A 20807-nucleotide genomic window follows, 5' to 3' on the forward strand; every position below is an offset into this window, starting at 1 on the left:
CCACTCACTCATCACATTCCCTGGTTCTACTTTGCCCTAAATTAAAGTGATGACAGACAATTATTATTAATACTTTTCCTGAACTGACGGATAGCCTGGAAAATTACAGGACTTTTTCTTGTCCCTTTTACTTTCATAAAAGGAATGTGTACATGGAAGGGGGAGCAACAATATTAAAATAGCAGAATAACACAAACTTGTAGATCAGAGATGATTTCATTATATTTCACCTCTGTATATTTATTCTATTACCAAATCACATACAGACTATACAGATTCCATAGAAACTGTTGTGCTACTTTAAGAAATTCTAAACATAGGCTTTACTTGATGAAGAGCATTCTAAATCAGGAATACATTACTTTTTGTACTTTCTGACCTTGAAGAACTCCTACATAGATGTTTCAAAGGAAAAAAAAAAAGAAAGAAGAAAAAAGTCAGTTCACTTAAAAAACGGGGATGGGAGTGATTTAGAATCTGGAGCATAAACACAAATAAGAACTCATTCTGCATGCAGTCCATGGTCCTATACTGTTAAATGACCAATGATGAATAACTCCCAATACCTTCTGCCAGGCTTAAACGGTAATATGCCTCATTTTACTGCAACAAATGAGGCTCCTCCTCCTATCAGTCATGGTCTATTCCAATCAGCAGGGTGCCAATAAGCCAGAGGCTAATGAAAAGGGCCCCAGACAAAAAAGAAACAATGGAGTGCTCCCAAGCCCAACCCTGGAACTGTGAGCCCAATTTTTTAAACACTACAGTGCACATTTCAGTTAATCTTTATTATGCTAATGTTATTGAGTCTAAGGAACAAAGAAACTTATTTCATGAATAACTTTTAAACGTCAACTTCCCTGAATTTTCTTTTCTTTTGTTAGAGACTACTGACCATTTAACTATCCAGATTAAAATACACCCACACATATATACACACTCTCTATCTCGTTTCTCTCTCTCTCCTTCCTTTGCTGAGGTAGAAATCAAAACATAAATTATCACAGAGAAGTCTGATATAATCAACAAAGTTAAACAGTCCTCTTGTTTGATCTCCTCTAAATTAAAGACCAAGTGTTTTGATATGGTATTAGGCACTGAAATAAACCAGATGTTTCTTCCTCTATATAACTCTCCACGGGCACAATCTTAAAGGGTTATTGTCTGGCAAACGTTCAGGGAAACACTGAAATGGCACGAATATCCAGATTTTCCTTCCCTTCTATCTACCCTAGTTTATTATCTAAACTAATGCATAATCCATAGGGCTTTGGGAACTTTGTGTAAATACTTTCATGTACAATTCTCTTTCTAGCTATCCTGAGATTAAGACCACAATTATCCAGGCTTAAACCTAAAATAAAGGAATCTTTGCAAATGTATTATCTGGCCTTCCATGTTTAATCACACAGTATTCTGTGTGCTCTTTAATACCTAAACTGAAGAACAAAGGTTGTACCCTCTGATGTTTCACACATGAAAGACCATCTAAGACATATATCAGACATTCAGGGAGCTAGAAATAACTACTAATGACAACAGCATAGCATTTCTCCATCTAAACCTGGATGCTGTATTTAAAACATCACATTCTAAAGAACTGCAAATTTCAAATACTCAATGTTACCATTTCCAAAGATCTGTAATACCTAACATCAAAAATTCTGATATGAATGTCAGGCTCTCAACTGTAATTCTCATAAAATTCCTTCTCCTCATCTCTTCTAATCCTTCCTATCCCTAATGTAATGCTTTTGTTTTTCAGGACATTTTGACAGCACTAAAGTGAATATGAGTTTGCAATGGAAGTTAGGGAAAGAATATGTTGGGGGGAGGTGTCTGGTGTGGAGCAGGGCAGGAGATGGATTGAAGGAAAGGATTTGAAGTGTGCAGACTATGGCATGCAGTGATGGAGCAGATGGAATGCATCACCATCAGCTATGACAGAAATGATTTATGGAATGACCTGGCTGCTCCTGCCTAGTAACAACACAGGATGACAGAGCTGAGTTTCCATGACAACCAAAGCCCACCCACTAACTAGATTAAACATTCTTCCCTAGCTTCCACTTACACTGGATTTAGATTTTCTTTTCCAAATGCCAACTGGTTCAGCTAGTATATTGGTTATAATATGGGAGAATAGTCAAGGACTTCAAGGGTAACTGAAAAGGAGCTTGATAGACCACTGAGAATACCAGTGCCTGCCTATCTGCCAAGGATCCTTTAAAGAAGTTTTCCTTGAATAAAGTGAACAAAAGAATTTTGAGAAAAAAGCCCCTGAAATATAGGTTATATTTTTTTAAAGTTGCCTAATATTAAAAGTTCAGATGTTATTTGTCTTTCTACACGTGAAATATTTGCTACTGAATTCTTATAAATCAGAGGAAGAAATCAGCAAGTAAATTAAATACCTGAGAGGCACTCATTAATATTACAGAATAATTTTCTTTCAAAGTAGGTAGTTATCACCATGTGGGCTAAGTTCAGAAAAAGTGAGACTACTCCCTTTAACCTTCATCAACACCTTATAAAATAACAGTCACTGTAGCACTGGTCTTTTTGGAAGTACAGAGTAAGTGAAGCTAGTCAGAGCAGATCTAATCTAATACTAGGCCTTACCCGTCCTAGCTCGGTGATCCTCAGAGCAAGTTATTTAATCTTTCTGAGCCAAAGTTACTTAACCTTTTAAACCTTAGTTCCTCATCTGTAACATGGGAATAGTAATGCCAACCTCACAGGGCTTTCTTGAGGATTAAATGAAATGAAGCATGTAAATGCTTAGTATAGTGCTGAGCACCTAGTGAACATACAAATTACAGATGATATTTTTGTGGGTTTTGTTATTAACATCGTTTTTGTCATATGATGCAAGACTGAATTCAGTGAACATTTACTGAGCTCTATTTTATGTGAGCCACCACTACGTGGGAGATGAATCTGACCTGGCTTCATTTCTCAAGAAAAACCTGTAGTGCTGTGGACAGAGAATATTTACATAAAACCATACACAAAGAGGTTTATCTCCTTAAATGTTCAACAGCTGCTTCCTACTATCCACACATTAGGTTCCCTATGAACAGCAGCAAATATGTTTGACAGAGTTAACTGCATTTCATAGCAGAACGTAAGTAAGACAACTCTGAGAAACCTGAGAGCCATATCACTCAGGAGGAAAAACGAAAGAAAAGGCCTAAGGAGAAACTTTAGAAAATACAAAGCAAACCACTGCAGTGTTGTAAAGTAATTAGCCTCCAACAAATAAAAATAAATGGAAGGAAAAAAAAAAAAAAAAAAAGAAATGCCTCTTAAAAAATTAGATATACTTTTTAAAACTTCCATCCCCTGTAGTTATGACTGCATGTGCCAGGCCTCTAGAAGTTAGTGTGTTAAGCTGAACCAACTTGATTGGAGTCGCTGTCCGTACATAGGGCTTGTTTTCCAAAGAAAAATATTGTTTAGAGTAGCAAACTTATAAGCCTGCTCAGGCATGTTGTAAAGCCGCTGGAAAAGTAACTTGGAGCAAGTTTTGTGAATGGAAATGTAGTGCTCAAGTCACATTCTGCTTTAAAAAGTTGTAACAAATACAGATGACTTAAAAAAAAAAAAATTAGATTTGGAATCTTTATGGATTACCAGTAAACATTCTCCCAAAAGAATAGATTTCAGTTTAATGTTTTAAGGATCAGACATTAAAACCAATCACTGCCTTTATTAAAGCAAATCACTGCTTTGTCATTAACATTCTGGTTGTGATGTAAACTAGTCACTAAGGAAAATATTATGGGGTTCCTTCAAATCAGTTTGACTCATTTAAGCATGGGCTCCTCAGTGAATCTGTTTTTTTGCTTTTAGGAAAGGCGTGCATCTCCTATGCCTTGAATGAATCAGCAGAAGATTATTTTTTCCTTTTAAAAAATATTAAAATACCTTCCATCTTAGGAAAAAATCCTTATAAAAGCACTTCCTTCTCTGGATCAGAAGAATAACTGAGCTACGTTTCTTGGTTCCACTTGGCTTATTTTAACGTGCAACTCACAAAGTATATGTTTAAAACTAATAAACAGATTTAACAATTAATCTCAGTAATCTGTCCTTTAGGCTTTAAAATGACTGAGTTTTTAAAATTTTCCCTACATCTGTTCCATTAAGACAAAACAGATATTTAAATTGAAATTAGAAGGACAGTTCTTGTGGGAATCAGGTGGGAGGTGTTCCTATCAGTTATTATAAGGGCAGTACAAATCAATACAAACTGAGAATAGCTCTAAATGAGTAATGAAATGGTCCTGTTATAACTATCCCCTTTAACTATGCCACACACTGCCCACAAAATCAAATCACTGCAATTTAGCAGTGTAAAAATCATTCAGCGAAATACGTAAAACCAATACTCACAGATGCCAAAGCTTTTCCAAGTGCATCACCTGTCTGTGAGCTTCCAGCAGCATTTCCTCTGGTTCCTGAGTATTTCAAATAGGAAAACAAATTAAGAAGTTTAGCAAGTGAGCAGGCATGCTTTTTAGCATTTTGCCATTTTTCCAATGGTGTCCACTGTTACTGCACATCTGTCACAATAAACCAGCAAATAGTAAACTAAAGGAAAGATGGATTCCTTACCAGTTTCTGCATTAATGAAAATCAGAAATGTTCTTTTCTTCCTTTCTTTCACACTTAAACTCAATACTAAAAAATATGTTGAGTGAAAAGGTACAAATTTCCAGTTTTAAGTAAGTACTGGGGATGTAATACACAATGTGATGACTATTAACTAACACTGTTGTTTGTTATATAGGAAAGTTGTTGAGAGTAAATCCTGAATTATCATCACAAAGAAAAAAATTTTTTATTGCTTTTATTTTATATCTATATAAGATGATGAATGCTCATTAAACTTATTGTGATAATCATTTAAAGATGTTTGTAAGTCAAATCATTACACTGTACACCTTAAACTTATACAGTGTTATATGTCAATGATGTATCTTGATAAAGTTGGGAAAAAACATGAAAAGAACACACACGCACACACACACATATAAAAAAAAATGGGATTCACTAAAAATGCCCAAGTTCAGTTTTAAGGAGTTTTGCCAACCCAAAAGAGCTCACCTAGAATGCTATCTGATCCATTGATGGGAGGAGTGTGTGAGGCAGCAACGTAAGGTGAACTGCTGGTACTGGCGCGGTGGAAGCTGGACATTGGTGGAAGACTTGTGTTTATGTCTGTTGGTGAAACTGAGTGTGGAGGATAACTCTAAAGAAAGAGGAAAAGAGATATGATCTATTAAATACATTTTCTCAATAATAAGCACATATAACTGGGCAACTACTATAATAGCTTATAAAGAACAACATAAATTAGCAACTGAAGACACCTACTATTGTCATTTACTTCTTTCAAAAGGCATGAAGTAAGCCTAGAAGTATTTCAACATTCAGAAGTCTTGGCAGAATCAAATCTTACACTTGTAATCCAAAAAGAAACACAAGTAAGGACAAAGTGTTGCTGCACCCTAGTCATGTGTTACGGCCTACCAAGCGGTCATGTGAATGAAGGCTGCCATAACTACTGGATTGAGACATGTGGGAAGTGGAGGTCCCCAGAATTCCACCAAAACCAGGCTGGCTCATCCCATTTGATGAACTCCAAAGGTCAGAAGAATTGTGGGTCCCATCTAAGACAAAAAAGAGAAATATAGAACTTTCCTTAGCCAAAATTTTTTCTTTTATTTTGATGATACAAAAAAATTCAAAGGGTACTCTCTAGATATGTCTTTCCTCCTCTTTTCAATCTAGTCTTCCATATAGTTTTCTTCCCTCCAAACTGTACAGCTACTATTTTAAATGAAGGAATATAGCTTTATAGTTGGGGAGTGGGGGAGAAATCTAAACTGTAGTAGGCAGGTCATTATAAAAATCCTCACAAGATCTGACTTCATATCAGGGAGGTAATACAAGTACAAAATCTGGGGAGAAGCTAGATTAAACATTTGCTTAAATGGTATATCCATAAATATACAAAGAAGCTCTTCATCTATAACAAGCAATGTATATTTTATCAAACATTCTCAAACTAGAATAAAGAAGTTTCTCTTATAGAGAACCTAAGTAATTGATAATGACTATTATAGTCAGCCTTCAAATGAAGTGTGCTGGCAATGACTTCACTCACCAATATAAAGTCAAGGAACCATTTATGTAGCAATTTATTGCTCTCTATAGTCTAAAATCACAGAAGATCTAATAAAAATGATTTGCTAGACATGAACTAAAAGAAGTACAACACTTTTTCTCTCTTAAAAGTCTTAATTCTGTTCTATGATATTCACCTTTTTATTTGCACTGATAATTCTATGAGTGTTATGAATCTGTCGTTTAAACAAGAAACTAAAATTGTTAATAGCTTTTATACATTTAAAAATCCTAAAATGAGAAAGAGCAGCTCTACTCACTTTTTTCAACTGAAGTCCTTTTTAAATTCAATTAATACTAGATGAGCATGCCAATGCTTTGCTGAATAATTCAACTACATTGCACTCATCAATAATTAGCAATAGAAAACTTAAAAATTAAATTTTAACTTGCTTCAGCCAAACATATCTATATAAAAATGTCTGAACTTCTATATAGATATTCTCTTTCTTTACAACTTAAAAATATTAGCTAATATATAATAGATAGCCATTGTAGTATTTGACAACTAGTTGGTAGTACTTACCTTGCATAAAGAAAGTGCTAGCAAACATACTGGTTGGTGGCTTGGGAGATGGATAACTAGGAGATTCACGGTTGAAGTCATCTGAATTTGGGGATGGTGCATATACCTTAAAATTAAACAGGAAATTTAATTAAAATGTAAATTACTCTCACACCACTTATGTAAAATGAGTGCTACACTTCCTGAAGGGCCTAAAAAGGCCTGTCTAATATCTAAAAAGACCTACAACAAATCCAAAGAAACTGCATGAATCCTCATAAATAGTGTCTAACTTGGATACTATCTACATGTTTGTTTTTAGATGGTCACTAGAGGAAAAAGCCATTCTAAATATCCCTGGAATGAATCTTTGTGTAACAATTATACCAGAGACTGAATAAAGTCTCAAATGTTGACTCTGCTCACAAAACATAAATTCATATAGGCTCATGATTCAAACCTAGTGGAAACAAAAGTCTCCTGAATATAGCATGAAATAAAATTTGGGTTCATAAAATTCATTCTTTTCACTGCTACAAAATTTATCAAAATCAAAATGAGCTGGATTAAATGTTGTTATTCTTTACTATTATTAAAAGTTAACTGTGAAACGCACAACATAATTGTTCAGAAACTTCCTGAACTTAGTAGGGTTGGCTGAAGTCTGAGCAGTTTTAATTCTTTAATTTCTAGTAAATTTTCAACTCTGGCACAGCTTTCAGAAAAATCTCATTTAATCTGTCAGAGCAGTATTAATTTCCTTTAGTAAACCTCTGCTTCAGATAAGCAAAGTATAAACATTTTGAATTGGCAAATGGCCAACATTGTCATTTCTCTGAAAAACTAAATGGGCAGCCAAATAACTATAATGATCAAAACATGATCAAACTATTCTTATGATGACTACTGAAACCAAGAAGAACAAATATATAACACTTAAGGTGATGATGATCTGTAAAAGTGAAACAGGAATCCAGAATGGAAAGGAGTCCTATTTTGAGCAGTGGATGAAACATTTCTTTTGTTTAGTCTGATAAGGGTACATCTATTTAATTTTTACTCCCAAATGAAAATTCAAAGTGTTCAGTTAATGTGGAAAAAGCAATTAGCTCAGTAAAATTATGGGAGCATGTGTGAAAAAAGCATACACATTTATTTCATTTGTATTCATTTATTCTTTCTCTGAGACAAATTATCTAACCATCTGAAACTCCATTTCCTCATTTGTAAGACAGTGCTAACAGTACCTGCATTGAGGGTTGGGCTGATGGGAAGACCAGATGAGATAACACATACAAAACGTTTAGTGAATCCCTGGCAGTCCAGTGGTTAGGACTCTGCATACTCACTGCTGAAGGCCCAGAACTGATCTCTGGTCAGGGAATTAAACTCCCACAAGCCACACAGTATAGCCAAAAAACAAGCAAACAAACAAAAAACCCTGCCTGGATTCCTCAACATAGCTAAGGGACTCAGAAAGCTCTAAAATGTTTAGCAGGTAAGCACTTGCTGAGTATTAGCTAATAATATCATCTTTCTAATTCTTAGACGCGTAGTTATACTGCTACATATTGTCCCTGTTCAGTACTGAACTACTACTACTATTTCTTACAGTTTTTGTCCAATGTCATCTTTACATGTACAGTTCACCCTAAATAAAAGGTTGAAAAGTTCTTTTTTAGTCTTCTTGCTAGCAATGCTATTACTAGAGCAGGTGTGTCTTTTTAATGAACTGGCATTCAGGTCAGTTTCCTTCTTATATCCCAGAGGGAAAAATACACATCTGTGGTACCTGAGAAGTTGGGGATAAGATATATTCCTAAGAATTACCCATAAAGGATTCTAGATAGGAGATTATACATTACACATATTAAACATTTTTCTATGCTTGATGTGCTACTACATAAACAGCTATTATGTAAAGACAGAGTTAGGAAGAAAGAATTGGGTATATACAAATGTATTTGCAACGTATGAGGTATGCTGACAGGCACGTTATCAGGAAAGGAATTTTGTACTTTTTTCTTTTAATCCAGTTTCAGCATCTAAATTTAGCTTTAGCTAGATGTCCTCTGTCTCCTTTATATATAGATTTTCCCAAACTAGGTTGAAACCACAAATAACAAAAATAAGAGTATATCCACAGATATGGAAAGAAAATACAAATGAGAGTAAAATTTAGAAGACAGAGTTAGAACATGCTTTTTCATAAATGCTTATCTACTATGTATATCATCACGGACATGAAAGTATAAAATATAAAATTCTCTAATTATATCTAGGCTATAGGTTAAAACAGTACGTAAATCTCATAATGATAACTATGAAAAACTCCAGCTTTGATGTGTCATTTCACAAAAAAAATCTATTCAGTTTGTCAGTTCAAATTTACATATAATCTCTCAATATATATTTATCTTTATTCTTATTTAATTCACTGTATTCCATAAAGGTAAACTTACACTTCAAAAAATCTTAAATGTATGCAATTGTAAAAGCAAAGAAAGGGATAAGCCTGACTTTACTGATTTACAAATCGCTGTAAATAAAGGAGAATATGCTGATGAGATAATAGTTATTGATAACTATCATGGAAAGCAAAAAAACCAAGATGAACCACACAAAGCAGAAGAGGCTTGCCTACTCATACATAAAACTTTTGAAGCTGTATTGGGAACACAGGGCTTATTTTAGAGTCAAAGTTTTTTTTAATGTTGTTATTGTTGTTCAGTTGCTAAGTTTTTAATGTTAGTTTTTACAGACTTCCAAAAAGTAAACGGGCTTTTAAAGAATAGATCTTATAAGTGAAAATGGCAAAGACTCTAAAAATACTATAAGTTTATCATTTATTTACTAACATAAATTCAAAATTTTTATCATAATAAAGATGTTTTGAAAATCATGGTTCTAAAAGAGGCCCATCTAACAGCATTTCTAACACAGGCCAAAAAACTTTACTTTTGGTATCCTAACTGTGGCTTGCAGAAACATAGATGCAATGTTATGAAGCAGCAGTTGTGCCAGTTTCGATTTTTCAGATCAAAGAGTTCTTGCGGCAAAGCACAACTGATGTGGTCTTGAAGACTTTATTAACTCCAGATGTAGGGAAATAGTCAGCCAATTCCACAAAAAGAGCAAGTCTCTTTCAGTTACAATCAGTACTGGCCGCAAATGAAAACCAGACTGCTTATGTCATCTGATCACCTGCACACAGATGCCAGTTTTTTTCTAGTTAATGATCTAATCACACATCTAAATCTTAAGTATGATTTTGTATCACAACAAACAATCTTAAAATTAAGAAAAAGAAATGTGTGCTTAAGCTGATTAAAAATCTACCAGGAGTCACACTATTTTAAAGAGAAATAGGAAAAGCATAATTAAGTAATTTTAGATATTCTATTGAAATGTGGTCATTGGAAATTTTCTTTAAAATTCTATTCTCCATTGCAGAATGTCAGGCTCAAAGGTGCTATCATGGGAATGTCTTTCTTTCTCAGGTACTTACATATTTTCTCCCCTAGGAGTGGCAATGAGAGAAATTTTTGAGTCTTGAGTGAATAGAACCATAACATTTATCCAGAATTGAATGTAACTGAAAATCTAACAAGATACCTCCCTTTCATTGTTAAGACTGGTTGAAAAGAATAAATTCACAGTAATATCTTTACTGTCCTCATTCCATCAACCCAAATTTACTTTTTAAGAGTGACAGAGTACTTCAAGCATGAATATTTACATTACCGTATACAATGATTACACAATTATCCTTGGAATGTCTTAGCTCAAACAAACCAATTGGAGTCAAGTTAGCAAAAACATTCCTTTTTTCCTATTTGGATGATTCAGTGTAGTCATATGGATCATCCCAATTCAGGGCAGTCCACTCTCTATTTAGCTTTAGAGGCTGGAGTTGTGTACTGTGTTCTTACTTCAGAGCATTCTTCTTGTAATTAATATTAGAAACATCACTGCAAGGCAGAAAGCCATCATTTTCTTATAGTTACTCAGAAAAGATGCAAAAGAGTAGAAGTTTTTGCTAAAAAGACAGCTTTTCTTTTTATCTTGTCACATCCAGTGATGAGTTAAAAGATGATGCCATTTCCTATGCGTTTAAAAATAGATCCAAAACCTATGTGGTAGCTGGTATCTTTAAATGTTTTAAGTGATGAGGAGACGAATTGGGAATTTTCTTTAGAATGTGAGAATAGCTAGCTATATATGTTAATGAAGATACCTTCCACAGAAAATGAGAGAAAAGCTTTAGACAAGCACTGTTCAGTAAGTTTCAGTGATGATGGAAATGTTCCATATCGGAAAAGATGGTAATGTATCTATGTCTGTACAATACAGTAGCTACTCGTTACATCTGAATACTGAACACTTGAGATGTGGATAGTACAACTGAGGAACTGAATTTTAAATTTTAATTTAAATAGTCATTGTGGCCACTGGTTACTACTGAACAATACAGGATGAAATCACTTTTCCTTATCCAGCAGTTTAAAATTACATAAACTATTTTGAAAGAAATATTCTAGAAGCCTCATAAACTCCAAACCCTATGAAAACTCAAACTCTCAAACATTTTGGGAATACCTTTATCTGATTTGGAAAGAAGACAGAGAAGCTTATCAATATTTCTGAACATGCTCTAACACAGAAATTATTACCAATATTTCATTATGTTTAGGCTTCTATTAGCACCTTTGTCAAGATGGTTTTACTAGCAGTTCTCTTTAAGTTTTAATATGTTAAATACCATTAAACACTTTAATGTTAAGATTCAACCTCCAATGCTTGAAAAGTTTATGCTAATAGCAGAAATCATCTTCAGTAAACTCTTTATCAACTTACCAAAATAGCAAAGCAAAACAAAATTATTTGGCTAACTTACCCTAGCATCATAATTTTAAAATTAAAATGTGATATTATATTCAGGAAAACTACATTTAATTCATCTTATATTTTAATAACTATATTTTGTATTAAGCAATAAAAATTTTACAAGATCTAGCTGAATATCTAAAATCTGAAAACAAACAAAAAAACCAAAACAGTCTAGGTCACTGGGAAAAAAGAAAACCTCAACCCAACTCAAATTCTAGCTTTAAAAACTGTAATTAAACCACTGGACCATTAATTTAAAAAACTGGGCACATTTAAGGGTCAACACTCAAAAACTAAGAAAGAAAAACTAGGTAAATATTTTAAGAAGTTTTTAGTTATTGTTGATCAACCTATGAAGTCCCATACCCAGTAATACACCCGAAGTTTCCTTCTACTTCTGTATTTTGACGGGTTTGAATTTAGTAAAAAGAGGTGGTTTTAAAACAAGTAAAATTTTTGCTTTACTAATTGGACTCAATGATAAGAGTGGTAGAAGTTAAGAAAGAAATTTTTAAAAAATGATTTACTATTGATTTTTCTGATCATTTTGGATCCATTGTTTTCTATGCATACTGACCTTATTGTATAAACTCAAAGAGCATATCTTTAACAAAAATTTCAAAATCTTAAAGTTCCTGAAATTCAGGTCTTCCCACTTTCTTGGTTCTTTCTTTAATCTAAATTAAAACAAGTATAACCTCAATGAAAAAGACATTAAAAAAAGTAAGTACAGCAATTTAAGAATTTCCTAAAATCCAAGAATATTTAAACAAATGACAAATTTGATAAATATCTCAATATTTTTAGTATTTTAATATTACATAAAAGTATCAAATTTTGCCATAAAGTCAATCTACTACTTAAGTTTTTATGGTAATAATTTCAAACCTAAGGTGCGGGGAATATATATATATATATATATATAGTTCCAGTACTAAATACTATAAGAACTGCAAACCAAAAAGCATCATAAAGCAAAATAAAGTAGAAGGACTAACTCAGGGACACATAAGCTATCTATGAAAGATTCTTTTCTTCTAATTAGTTAGCCTAATAAAATAACATGAAATTTCTGTAAAAAGCATACATGTTTATATTTTCAAAGTATCATCAATAAAAGGATCAATATCTTTCCAAGAATTTCCAGAGGATGTTTAGGGGTGAAATACTGTAAAATTTCCTTTCTAACAATAAGAAAAAAAATTCTAGCTTTCAGTACAAAGTAGCTTAAAACCAATTACTACTTCCACTGTCTAAAAAGTATAGCTGAGAAACAGTGGTTTTCAAATGTGAGAATTTCTTCTTAGGTAAGTCAAACATATTTTAATTAATCTTAAGTTAACATCACTAGGTTTGTCTCATCAGCCCTTTATTGTAACCAGTATCATTTTTGCAATAGGTACAATTTTTTTCCCTAAGAGATAAACCATGAAATTTTTAAGGGACTGGGTTTGAAATTCACATGCTAGGATGATATACTGAACACATCAATGAGTGTGACTTCTTAGCTATCTACATTTAAAAAATATTTATACCTAACAATAAAGCACCTGATCCCTTTCTTTAACACATTCATGAGCTAGTGGAAAAGGACATAAATTTCTTTAAAACATTAATAAACCTGACCAGTGACAACATACTCTCCTGGCAGGGTTTTAGTTTTAACTTCCTGTTATTTGTGCTCACTTGAATAAAAAAAAAAAGAACTTCTTGGATTCATACCTAGAATACAGTCTCAAGTTAATCTTGGTAAAGGAAAAAAAAAATCAAAGCAGATGGAAGCTAAACTTGTCATTTAATGTCTCTAAGCATTGTAACTTTAGAGGATTCTTAAATGACTTCATGTTTTCCTCATCATACAAATGTAGATTTAACTCTACTGGGTCCACAGATAGCCTGGAAATTTGAATTAATTTAATTAAACTTTCCTCTCTCATGTTAATTAGCAGTAAATCCCCAAAAGAACAGAACTGTAGCTCTATATGGTCTCATACTGGTTTCTGTGCTTTTATCAACCAAAAATGTTTATTTGAAAAATAAGTCTTAGAAGTATTCATAAGGCAATTTCAGCTCCATGCTACTCTAATTCTTATGAAAATACAAATTATGTGGAGAGGCAGGTGCCAAAACCATGGCTAAACCAATTTTCAATACTATGAGTTCTATTAGAAGAGACCTGCTACTTTCCTGAATTTAAAATCATATCTAGGATAGTTTTAAGTTCTTCGGTTTAAAAAGAAACCAGTAAAAAGTTGCTTGACAGACTATATCAATTAGCATTCATAAAACTGTAAATCTGATGAAATATGTGAAACATATTTATTTGTAAGAATAGCCTAGTACTTTTCTCAGTGACATTTTCTTTCCAATGTAGTACTTTGATACGACCAATAGTAAGGATTAGTGAGATCTGGCTCTCTGCTATGGAGACAGGTTTACTTGACCTTGGATAATAGAAGAGGAAAAGCTGCTCCTGGGAGAGAGACCTGGGTTCAGGTCTAGCCTCAGAGCTTACTAATGGGGCGGCAGGTGGGTGGGGGGAGAAGGGGGAGGTTATACAAGTTACTTAACTACTCAGCACCTCATTTTCCTTACTTATAAAAGGAGGTTAGTAACAGCTAAATGACAGAGTGGTTGGGAGAATTAAATGAGGTAAACATAAAGTCCCCAGCAGAGTTCCTGAAACAGAGGAGCCCTTAAGATCATGTTAGTTCCTGTCTCTTCTTCCCCAGATTCCATACAAAGAAGCTGAATGTTCAAAATGTGTTTCTAAGCTTTGGTTTTAAAACTTGGATTTCTGTGTTGTCTCTAAAAGATTAAAATAATTCCCTGATATAATGAAAAGAGCATCATGTCTGTACTTGCTGCAATTTTTGTACCTGGAACACTTTGTAGCATCTTCAGTTCAAGGTCTAGAAAATGGAGGCTGATGAGATCAAAGGAAGGCTAAAACTCCAGAATACCAAGGTGAAGAGAGCAGGAATCCTCTCCTCCCCAAACTTTCCTTTCTTTACCTCTACCATTCTCTACCTTTCTGCATAAAGGACACAATTTAGTCATATCTTTGAGAAAACTGAGTGCAGGCCAAGAGCTTTGTAAGTAAGGAACCTCAGAAACCCATTATTTTTTCTTGCTATTTTTCAAAGTTCAGAAAACAGATAATATTCAAAGTCATTTTAAGTCCCCTATTTATCATGAACACATATTAATATCTTACAGCATGGTATATAATACTTCTACACAAAAATTATGTATGATACAGAACATTAACCCTTTCTCTGTTCAGTGAGGAAAATAGGGTTAACATTTTTGCCTTTTCTGCACAAAGATGCCCAAGCCTCTTATATATCCAGCAATACAATATGGCCACATAATCTTAAATACACCAAAATATGAAAAGGCTCTTCTTTGATTAATCTAGAATTTTTCCTAGAGTCTGTTCAGTCTATATTAAATTATCCCAAGAATCCTTAAATATAGGGAATCAGTTTGAAAATGTAAAAATAAAAATCAGAAAAAGAGGAAAAGTATTTTCCTGAAGCCCAGTATCACTCAGGATTTTTCACTCTACCATCGCAATATCCATAAAAGGATTTTAAAAATGAAATCAATGAGAGTTTACTAGCATTTCAAAATACTAATGTCCTATCGAAAATTGATAAAATGGAGTTATTAAAAGTGGGCTTAAACTTAACTGGCTCATAATGAGAATTATACAAAAAAATTTCATAACTCAGGTGAAGAAATATTATTTCAGACTCTGGCAATATTAATTTAAAGTGCTAGCTTTTATTATAAAGCATTAACGGGTAGACATTTCCCAATATATAAAAAGACGAGATTTTTAACAGTCTTTGGATAATAAATTGTATACTATATGATTTTCTTACTGAAGAATAATAGTAGTAATAATAATAATAGATAAATAAATTAGATGTGGTAAACATAAAATACAGAGAGGAAAACACATATAAGAAAGACTAAGGCCTTATGATAGAGAGGACTAAGAAAATCTACCATTCTTTATGCATTTTTTAAGAACATAGAAGTCACCTTTGACCCATATCAAGCACAGGCTATCAACTTTCAGGCTACACTTCTCTAACATACCAGCCATGTCATCCACAGTAAGCCTGGAAATACTTAATACGATCAAAGCTGTTACCCACCCCCGCAATGTAGAACAAAGAGAAATGCTGTAATAGAGTGATCTGTGCTCACAAAAGAGTAAAATCTAAACTCAATTTGAGTTATAGTCTATCTGCTTCAGGGGTCCTGTATAATTAATTTTACTAAACTCACACACACATACACCATTTTCAAACAGACTATTTTAGTTAAAATTGGATACAGAAGAAAAATATTTTCATATTTGAAAGACAGTTGGCAAGGAAATTATATAGACATCAAATTATTTCACCTATACTATGCATCTAAATCTACCTCTTACATTCCTCAAAGCTCTGTTTATATCGGTAGTGTGAACACATACTTTTTAACGAGTTTATGAAATTTTGGCTTGACTGTCATCTGTTAAGAAAGCTTACTCAAAAGTTAAGAACCAAATGCTAATGAAGTCCAAAGAGGCCTTACCAAAGCAGTCAGAGAATGAAAAAGTACTTTCTTTAGCTCTCATGTACCATGGTTAAAGCCATATGATACTTTACAACACTTTCAAGTGGTAAAACGGGACGGGACAAACATGAATGTGATTAGTTTTTTGGTAACTTCAAAGATTAACACCGAAAATGCCTACATTAATGACCAAAAAAAAAAAAAATCACTAAAGTCATTTATGTATTTAATAAAACACCTGAGATCAAACATTGTTTGGGAATGACGAAGGAGGAAAAAACCGAATTCCTGACATAAACTTGATTGTTATTCACTAATAACATTTTTATATGTTTATCAACTATCTTATAAAGATAACTTCTACTGAATATTTCAGAGAAGTTTACTTTCTTTTTAGGATATACAAAATCCTCTGACTTAAAGATACTGCCTGTGGAAACAGTATACTATGTAATTAATACTGAGAAATTAAAAAGTAGAAAAGTTTTGCTTAGCAACACAAAAAGGTATTATTTTAAAACATTGAAGCATGTGCTATAAATTGGCTAGAAATAAATTCTTTGGAAGATGTATAAATGCATTCTTTGAAAAACAGTGATTTATTTTATGAATCTGTACAGGGTCAAAATTCTAGTCTGATTGGAAACAGATGGTATCCGAGTAAAGTCAGGCTCTGGACCCGAAACTCCAAACAGGAAATACGGCCCTCACTAGCTGACTGCTTCCCTAATCATTCCCAGAGCTTCATACTTGTTATTTTTATGAATATCCAAGATGACTTTCATCTTTCCCTTCTATCTACAAAGCATCAAGCAATCTTCCCTCTTTCTCTTTCTCTCTGTTAAATGTGTATTTTACATACAAATTACATGTTTACAACATAAGAAAACATTGAAACTAATGTAGTTTGAAGCTCACTGCTATAGACATCAGGCATTAACAATAAAATAAGAAATAAACTTGAATTTGTCATATTATTTTAAAAATAAAAGTAAGAAACTATTGTAACTGTGTCAAAGACAACTTTCCAACCTTACTTACAAAGAAACATGCCTTCTTAATGTAGTGTAGAAAATGACAAAACAAAACCTCACAGGTTTTAGTAAAAAGTAATTAATCTACCCTGCTTTCCCTTAAACAAGCCACTAAGAAGCTATCCGAACAAAGAAAAAGACTTACCGTTTTCCCATTGTAGTAATACATCAAAGAACTGCTGCCCATTCCAGGGACAGGATAGGCACAATACATGTTGATTTTGAAAATGTTACTATTTGTAGCTAATACACACAGCTTCTCTCTAACACATACATCCACACAGCCCAACAGAGTTAAGTCTTCAGCACTATGCATCCACACATGGATCTACTCAAAAGGAACTTATGCAAAATAGGACTGAACCAACTCACAGAGCAGAGAGGGAGGGTTTATGCTGTAAGTAACCTCTTTCAATCTCTATCAAGTTCTTGCAAGGGTGGTGGACACTGATAAAACAAATTTTGGAATTTTAAAAAATACAAGTCACAAGTGCTAAATAATAAAAAGCAATATAGTGTCCTGGAGGCATATAGCCCAAGGAATTATTAATATTGTCATATTATGGTATATAAGTCTCTCTCAAAGAAAGGCAAACTGACAGATATGCTAATCTGTTTTTAGTTTTAATTAAATTAGAGCACTTCTAGCAGGAAACCTAGCTTGCTACACTTCTACAGACACTACCATCTGGCATGGCCTAAAGTTGCTTCCAACTTTGATAAACTATGATCAAGCAATCAGGATTTGGAAACACTGAATCATGTGTAACAAGAAGGATCTAAACAGTTAAGCCATGTACAAAGTCACTTCCTGGAGAAAGCAGACCTGTCATGTAAGTACCTCTCAACTAGCTAGAACCATGATTTTTTATGTTATAAAAATTGTATGGAAAAAATTTGAGAGGAACACATTTCATGAAAAAGCTCATTCCAACAATTCAAAAAATTATCTTGAAAATAAATGATCTGTTTTTAAAACATAAATATTTAATACAGGTTTTCAGTTCTAAAGCTCCTTAAATTCCTCACTCATAATACCAAATGAAAGTTTATAATGGATTACACTGTTCTAGGATATGTACGAAGCAACTGAATAATTAAAAAGAAAAAACAAACAAGGTTTTGTTTTTCCTTCCATAAAAAGATGAAAGGCTGGTATGTATAGACAAAATGTTCACTGTTGCTAATAAACTAAAACAGATTTCTCAGAAGTCTTTCCTCCAAGTTTACTATCATTCTTAACTAATATTTAATATATTCAAACTTTTATGCTAATGCTCAAATTTCTCAAAAAGGAAAAATAATCAGTGTGAGAATAAATGTCTCATAGACTTAAAAAATTCATTATACTTAAAAGTCAAAAGGTCTTAGACTTTTTTTGGTAAATACTTTATTTCTTACACACAAACATATCTTGTTATTTAAAAAGTTTTCAATTTGTCTTTTGGTGTGCACTCTAACCCAGAAAAGCAGAGTAACAACTTTTCTTTCCTCTCATCCCTGTGTTGCTGTCCCCAATCCTCTCCATCAAAACCTCTTTGTATTATCTCTTCTCCCTGTGCCTCGGAGGTTCTCCCAAAACTGTGATAATCAGAGGAGGGCTCACAAGCTGCAAAAAGGGGACACATCATTTTTTTTTTAAGGCACCTTTCATGAAGCAGAATTCCTCTAAAGGAATATTCCAGAAATATTCTGTGAGGAACTGCCAAACTCTCCATTCTTATGAAAAATATTGATTAAAATATAACAATAAAACCGAGTAAGACAATAAGGCCAGCTAAGTTCATAACGTTTTAAAAGCTGACGGTGTCGGAATAACAATAAAACCTCCCTACACTCTCCAGATATAGAAAAGGCTACGCAGCAGCTGCAAAAGAACATCACTGTACAACAGACCATTAAAATGCCAGTCTGCAGAGTGGTCTGTAACTTCCTCCCTCCTGAGAGACCACAAAGACTCATTTCAATCCTCAGAGAGCTGTGTAAAAAGCGTTGACTTACAATTAACAATGTCATGCCTTAAAACCATTCAAGTAAATTTTAGTCTTTTACAGACACAGTCTCTCCCTGACAGAGCTTAAAAAAAAAAAAAAAGGACAATCAACCATCCAAAATAAAATTTCCTTTCCTCCCGAATCATTAAAAATTTAAAAAAGCCTATTCTTAGCTATAAATGTAGAGAACTGGGGCAAAGGGGGAGCCACAAGGCACTTCAACAGTCTCTTCCTACAACTAGTGCTCCAAACAGAAAACTTATATTGATTTAAAAAAAAGGAAATCCACCTATAGTAGTTAGGCTCATTTCTTTGGGGCTTGCCAGAAAAGAGACAGTACTATGATGTTTGTTAAACAAACAGCATAATAATAAATCCAACTGTGCAATCTTTGCTATGAAAGCACATTGAAAATTTGAGTATTTCATTAACAATTCCTTTATTTTAGAGGGAACTATATGGTATTCTGAAAGCAGAAACAAATATCTAAGTTAAAAAAGATCAGAGTAAAGGCCAGACAGTATCATACTCTTTTGCTGGTCTGAAGCAGTTTATTAAGAACTGGCTAAGATCTGTTGTTAAATCTGAAACCTGAAGGTTGAAACATAATAGTTTCTAAGCAGAGCTCAGTAATTAATTAAGTTTTTGCTTCCAACTTTTCATTCTTCCTCTCAAAAACACAGATCCAAAATTCATACATATGTTAAATTAACCCCCCCCACAACACAATCACTCTTATACACTACTGTCTAAATTGACAGTGGATGTAGAAACTTGAGAGAAGTGATAAGGTGGGAGTTTACATATACATGGCATTAAATTTATTCCTCAAAAACAGCAAATCATCAAGAAAACTGGCAGTAATTTAAATAAAATGTTCCTGTATTTTACTTGTATGCTATGATAAGGTCTTCTAACTTTGTTACTCCAAAATACTATCTTTTTGAAGTCTGCCTCACCCAAAGGAAACTAAAACTGGTTGATGGAGACAGTCATTCTTCTTATCACAGTTACAAATTATCTTCCATGATAAAGTCCTTTGTTGCTTCCTCAAAAATATTTCTTGAAAAAAATCTAATTTAATCTACGTAACAGCTGCAGCACAATTTTTTTTCCTAAGCAGAATCATATTACAGGAAAAAATGCATATAGATGGATCAAGTGCTGCTCTAGTCAATGCAGTTGTTTAATCTTTGCCTGTTTTTTTTTTTTGAAGGAACATGTCAAGGGTTAATCCTATGACTCAGTCTGACAAAACGAGTCAGCTGGAGACAGGGCCACTTTTTAAACCTGATTTCAGACAGACATGCAGTCTGCACAGGAGCTCTAAACTGTCGTGCACTTTTTATCCTGAATTGTTTCCACACACAATTCTATGTAATCACTTATGTGTTCTTCTAAGATTATATGATCTGACTCAACATTCATACTACCAAGGCCAACAATCTAAAAAAAAAAAATTACCAACTTTTATAGCAAAACAGGCATTACTGTACACACTTGGCAACATGATTAATGAAAATGTCAGAGAACCCTGAAAAAAATATGACTTGGAGCCATACATCTTTTATTGGCAAACTGATGATTCCTGGTTTGAGGATTACTGCATTTCAC

The 20807-nt window shown here is 33.4% G+C and overlaps 1 protein-coding gene across 9 annotated transcripts in view; it reads right to left on the minus strand.

Annotated features, from left to right (window-relative positions):
- Nucleotides 1-20807, minus strand: part of TCF12 (transcription factor 12) — a 390369-nt gene that overhangs the window by 46197 nt on the left and 323365 nt on the right. For 6 of the 9 annotated variants that reach the window (XM_020906149.2, XM_020906151.2, XM_020906146.2 and 3 more), the window contains 4 exons: nucleotides 6722-6827; nucleotides 5539-5678; nucleotides 5113-5257; nucleotides 4399-4463 (listed from right to left, as the gene is read on the minus strand). In XM_020906149.2, the coding sequence (XP_020761808.1) occupies nucleotides 4399-4463; nucleotides 5113-5257; nucleotides 5539-5678; nucleotides 6722-6827 (456 nt within the window). Of the gene's footprint in view, nucleotides 1-4398; nucleotides 4464-5112; nucleotides 5258-5538; nucleotides 5679-6721; nucleotides 6828-17344; nucleotides 17504-20807 lie in introns of those variants that run through there. The other 3 variants (XM_020906154.2, XM_020906153.2, XM_020906152.2) reach the window with 1 other exon arrangement.

This window comes from Odocoileus virginianus, chromosome 6 (assembly GCF_023699985.2).
Source record: "Odocoileus virginianus isolate 20LAN1187 ecotype Illinois chromosome 6, Ovbor_1.2, whole genome shotgun sequence".
Lineage (NCBI taxonomy): Eukaryota > Metazoa > Chordata > Mammalia > Artiodactyla > Cervidae > Odocoileus > Odocoileus virginianus.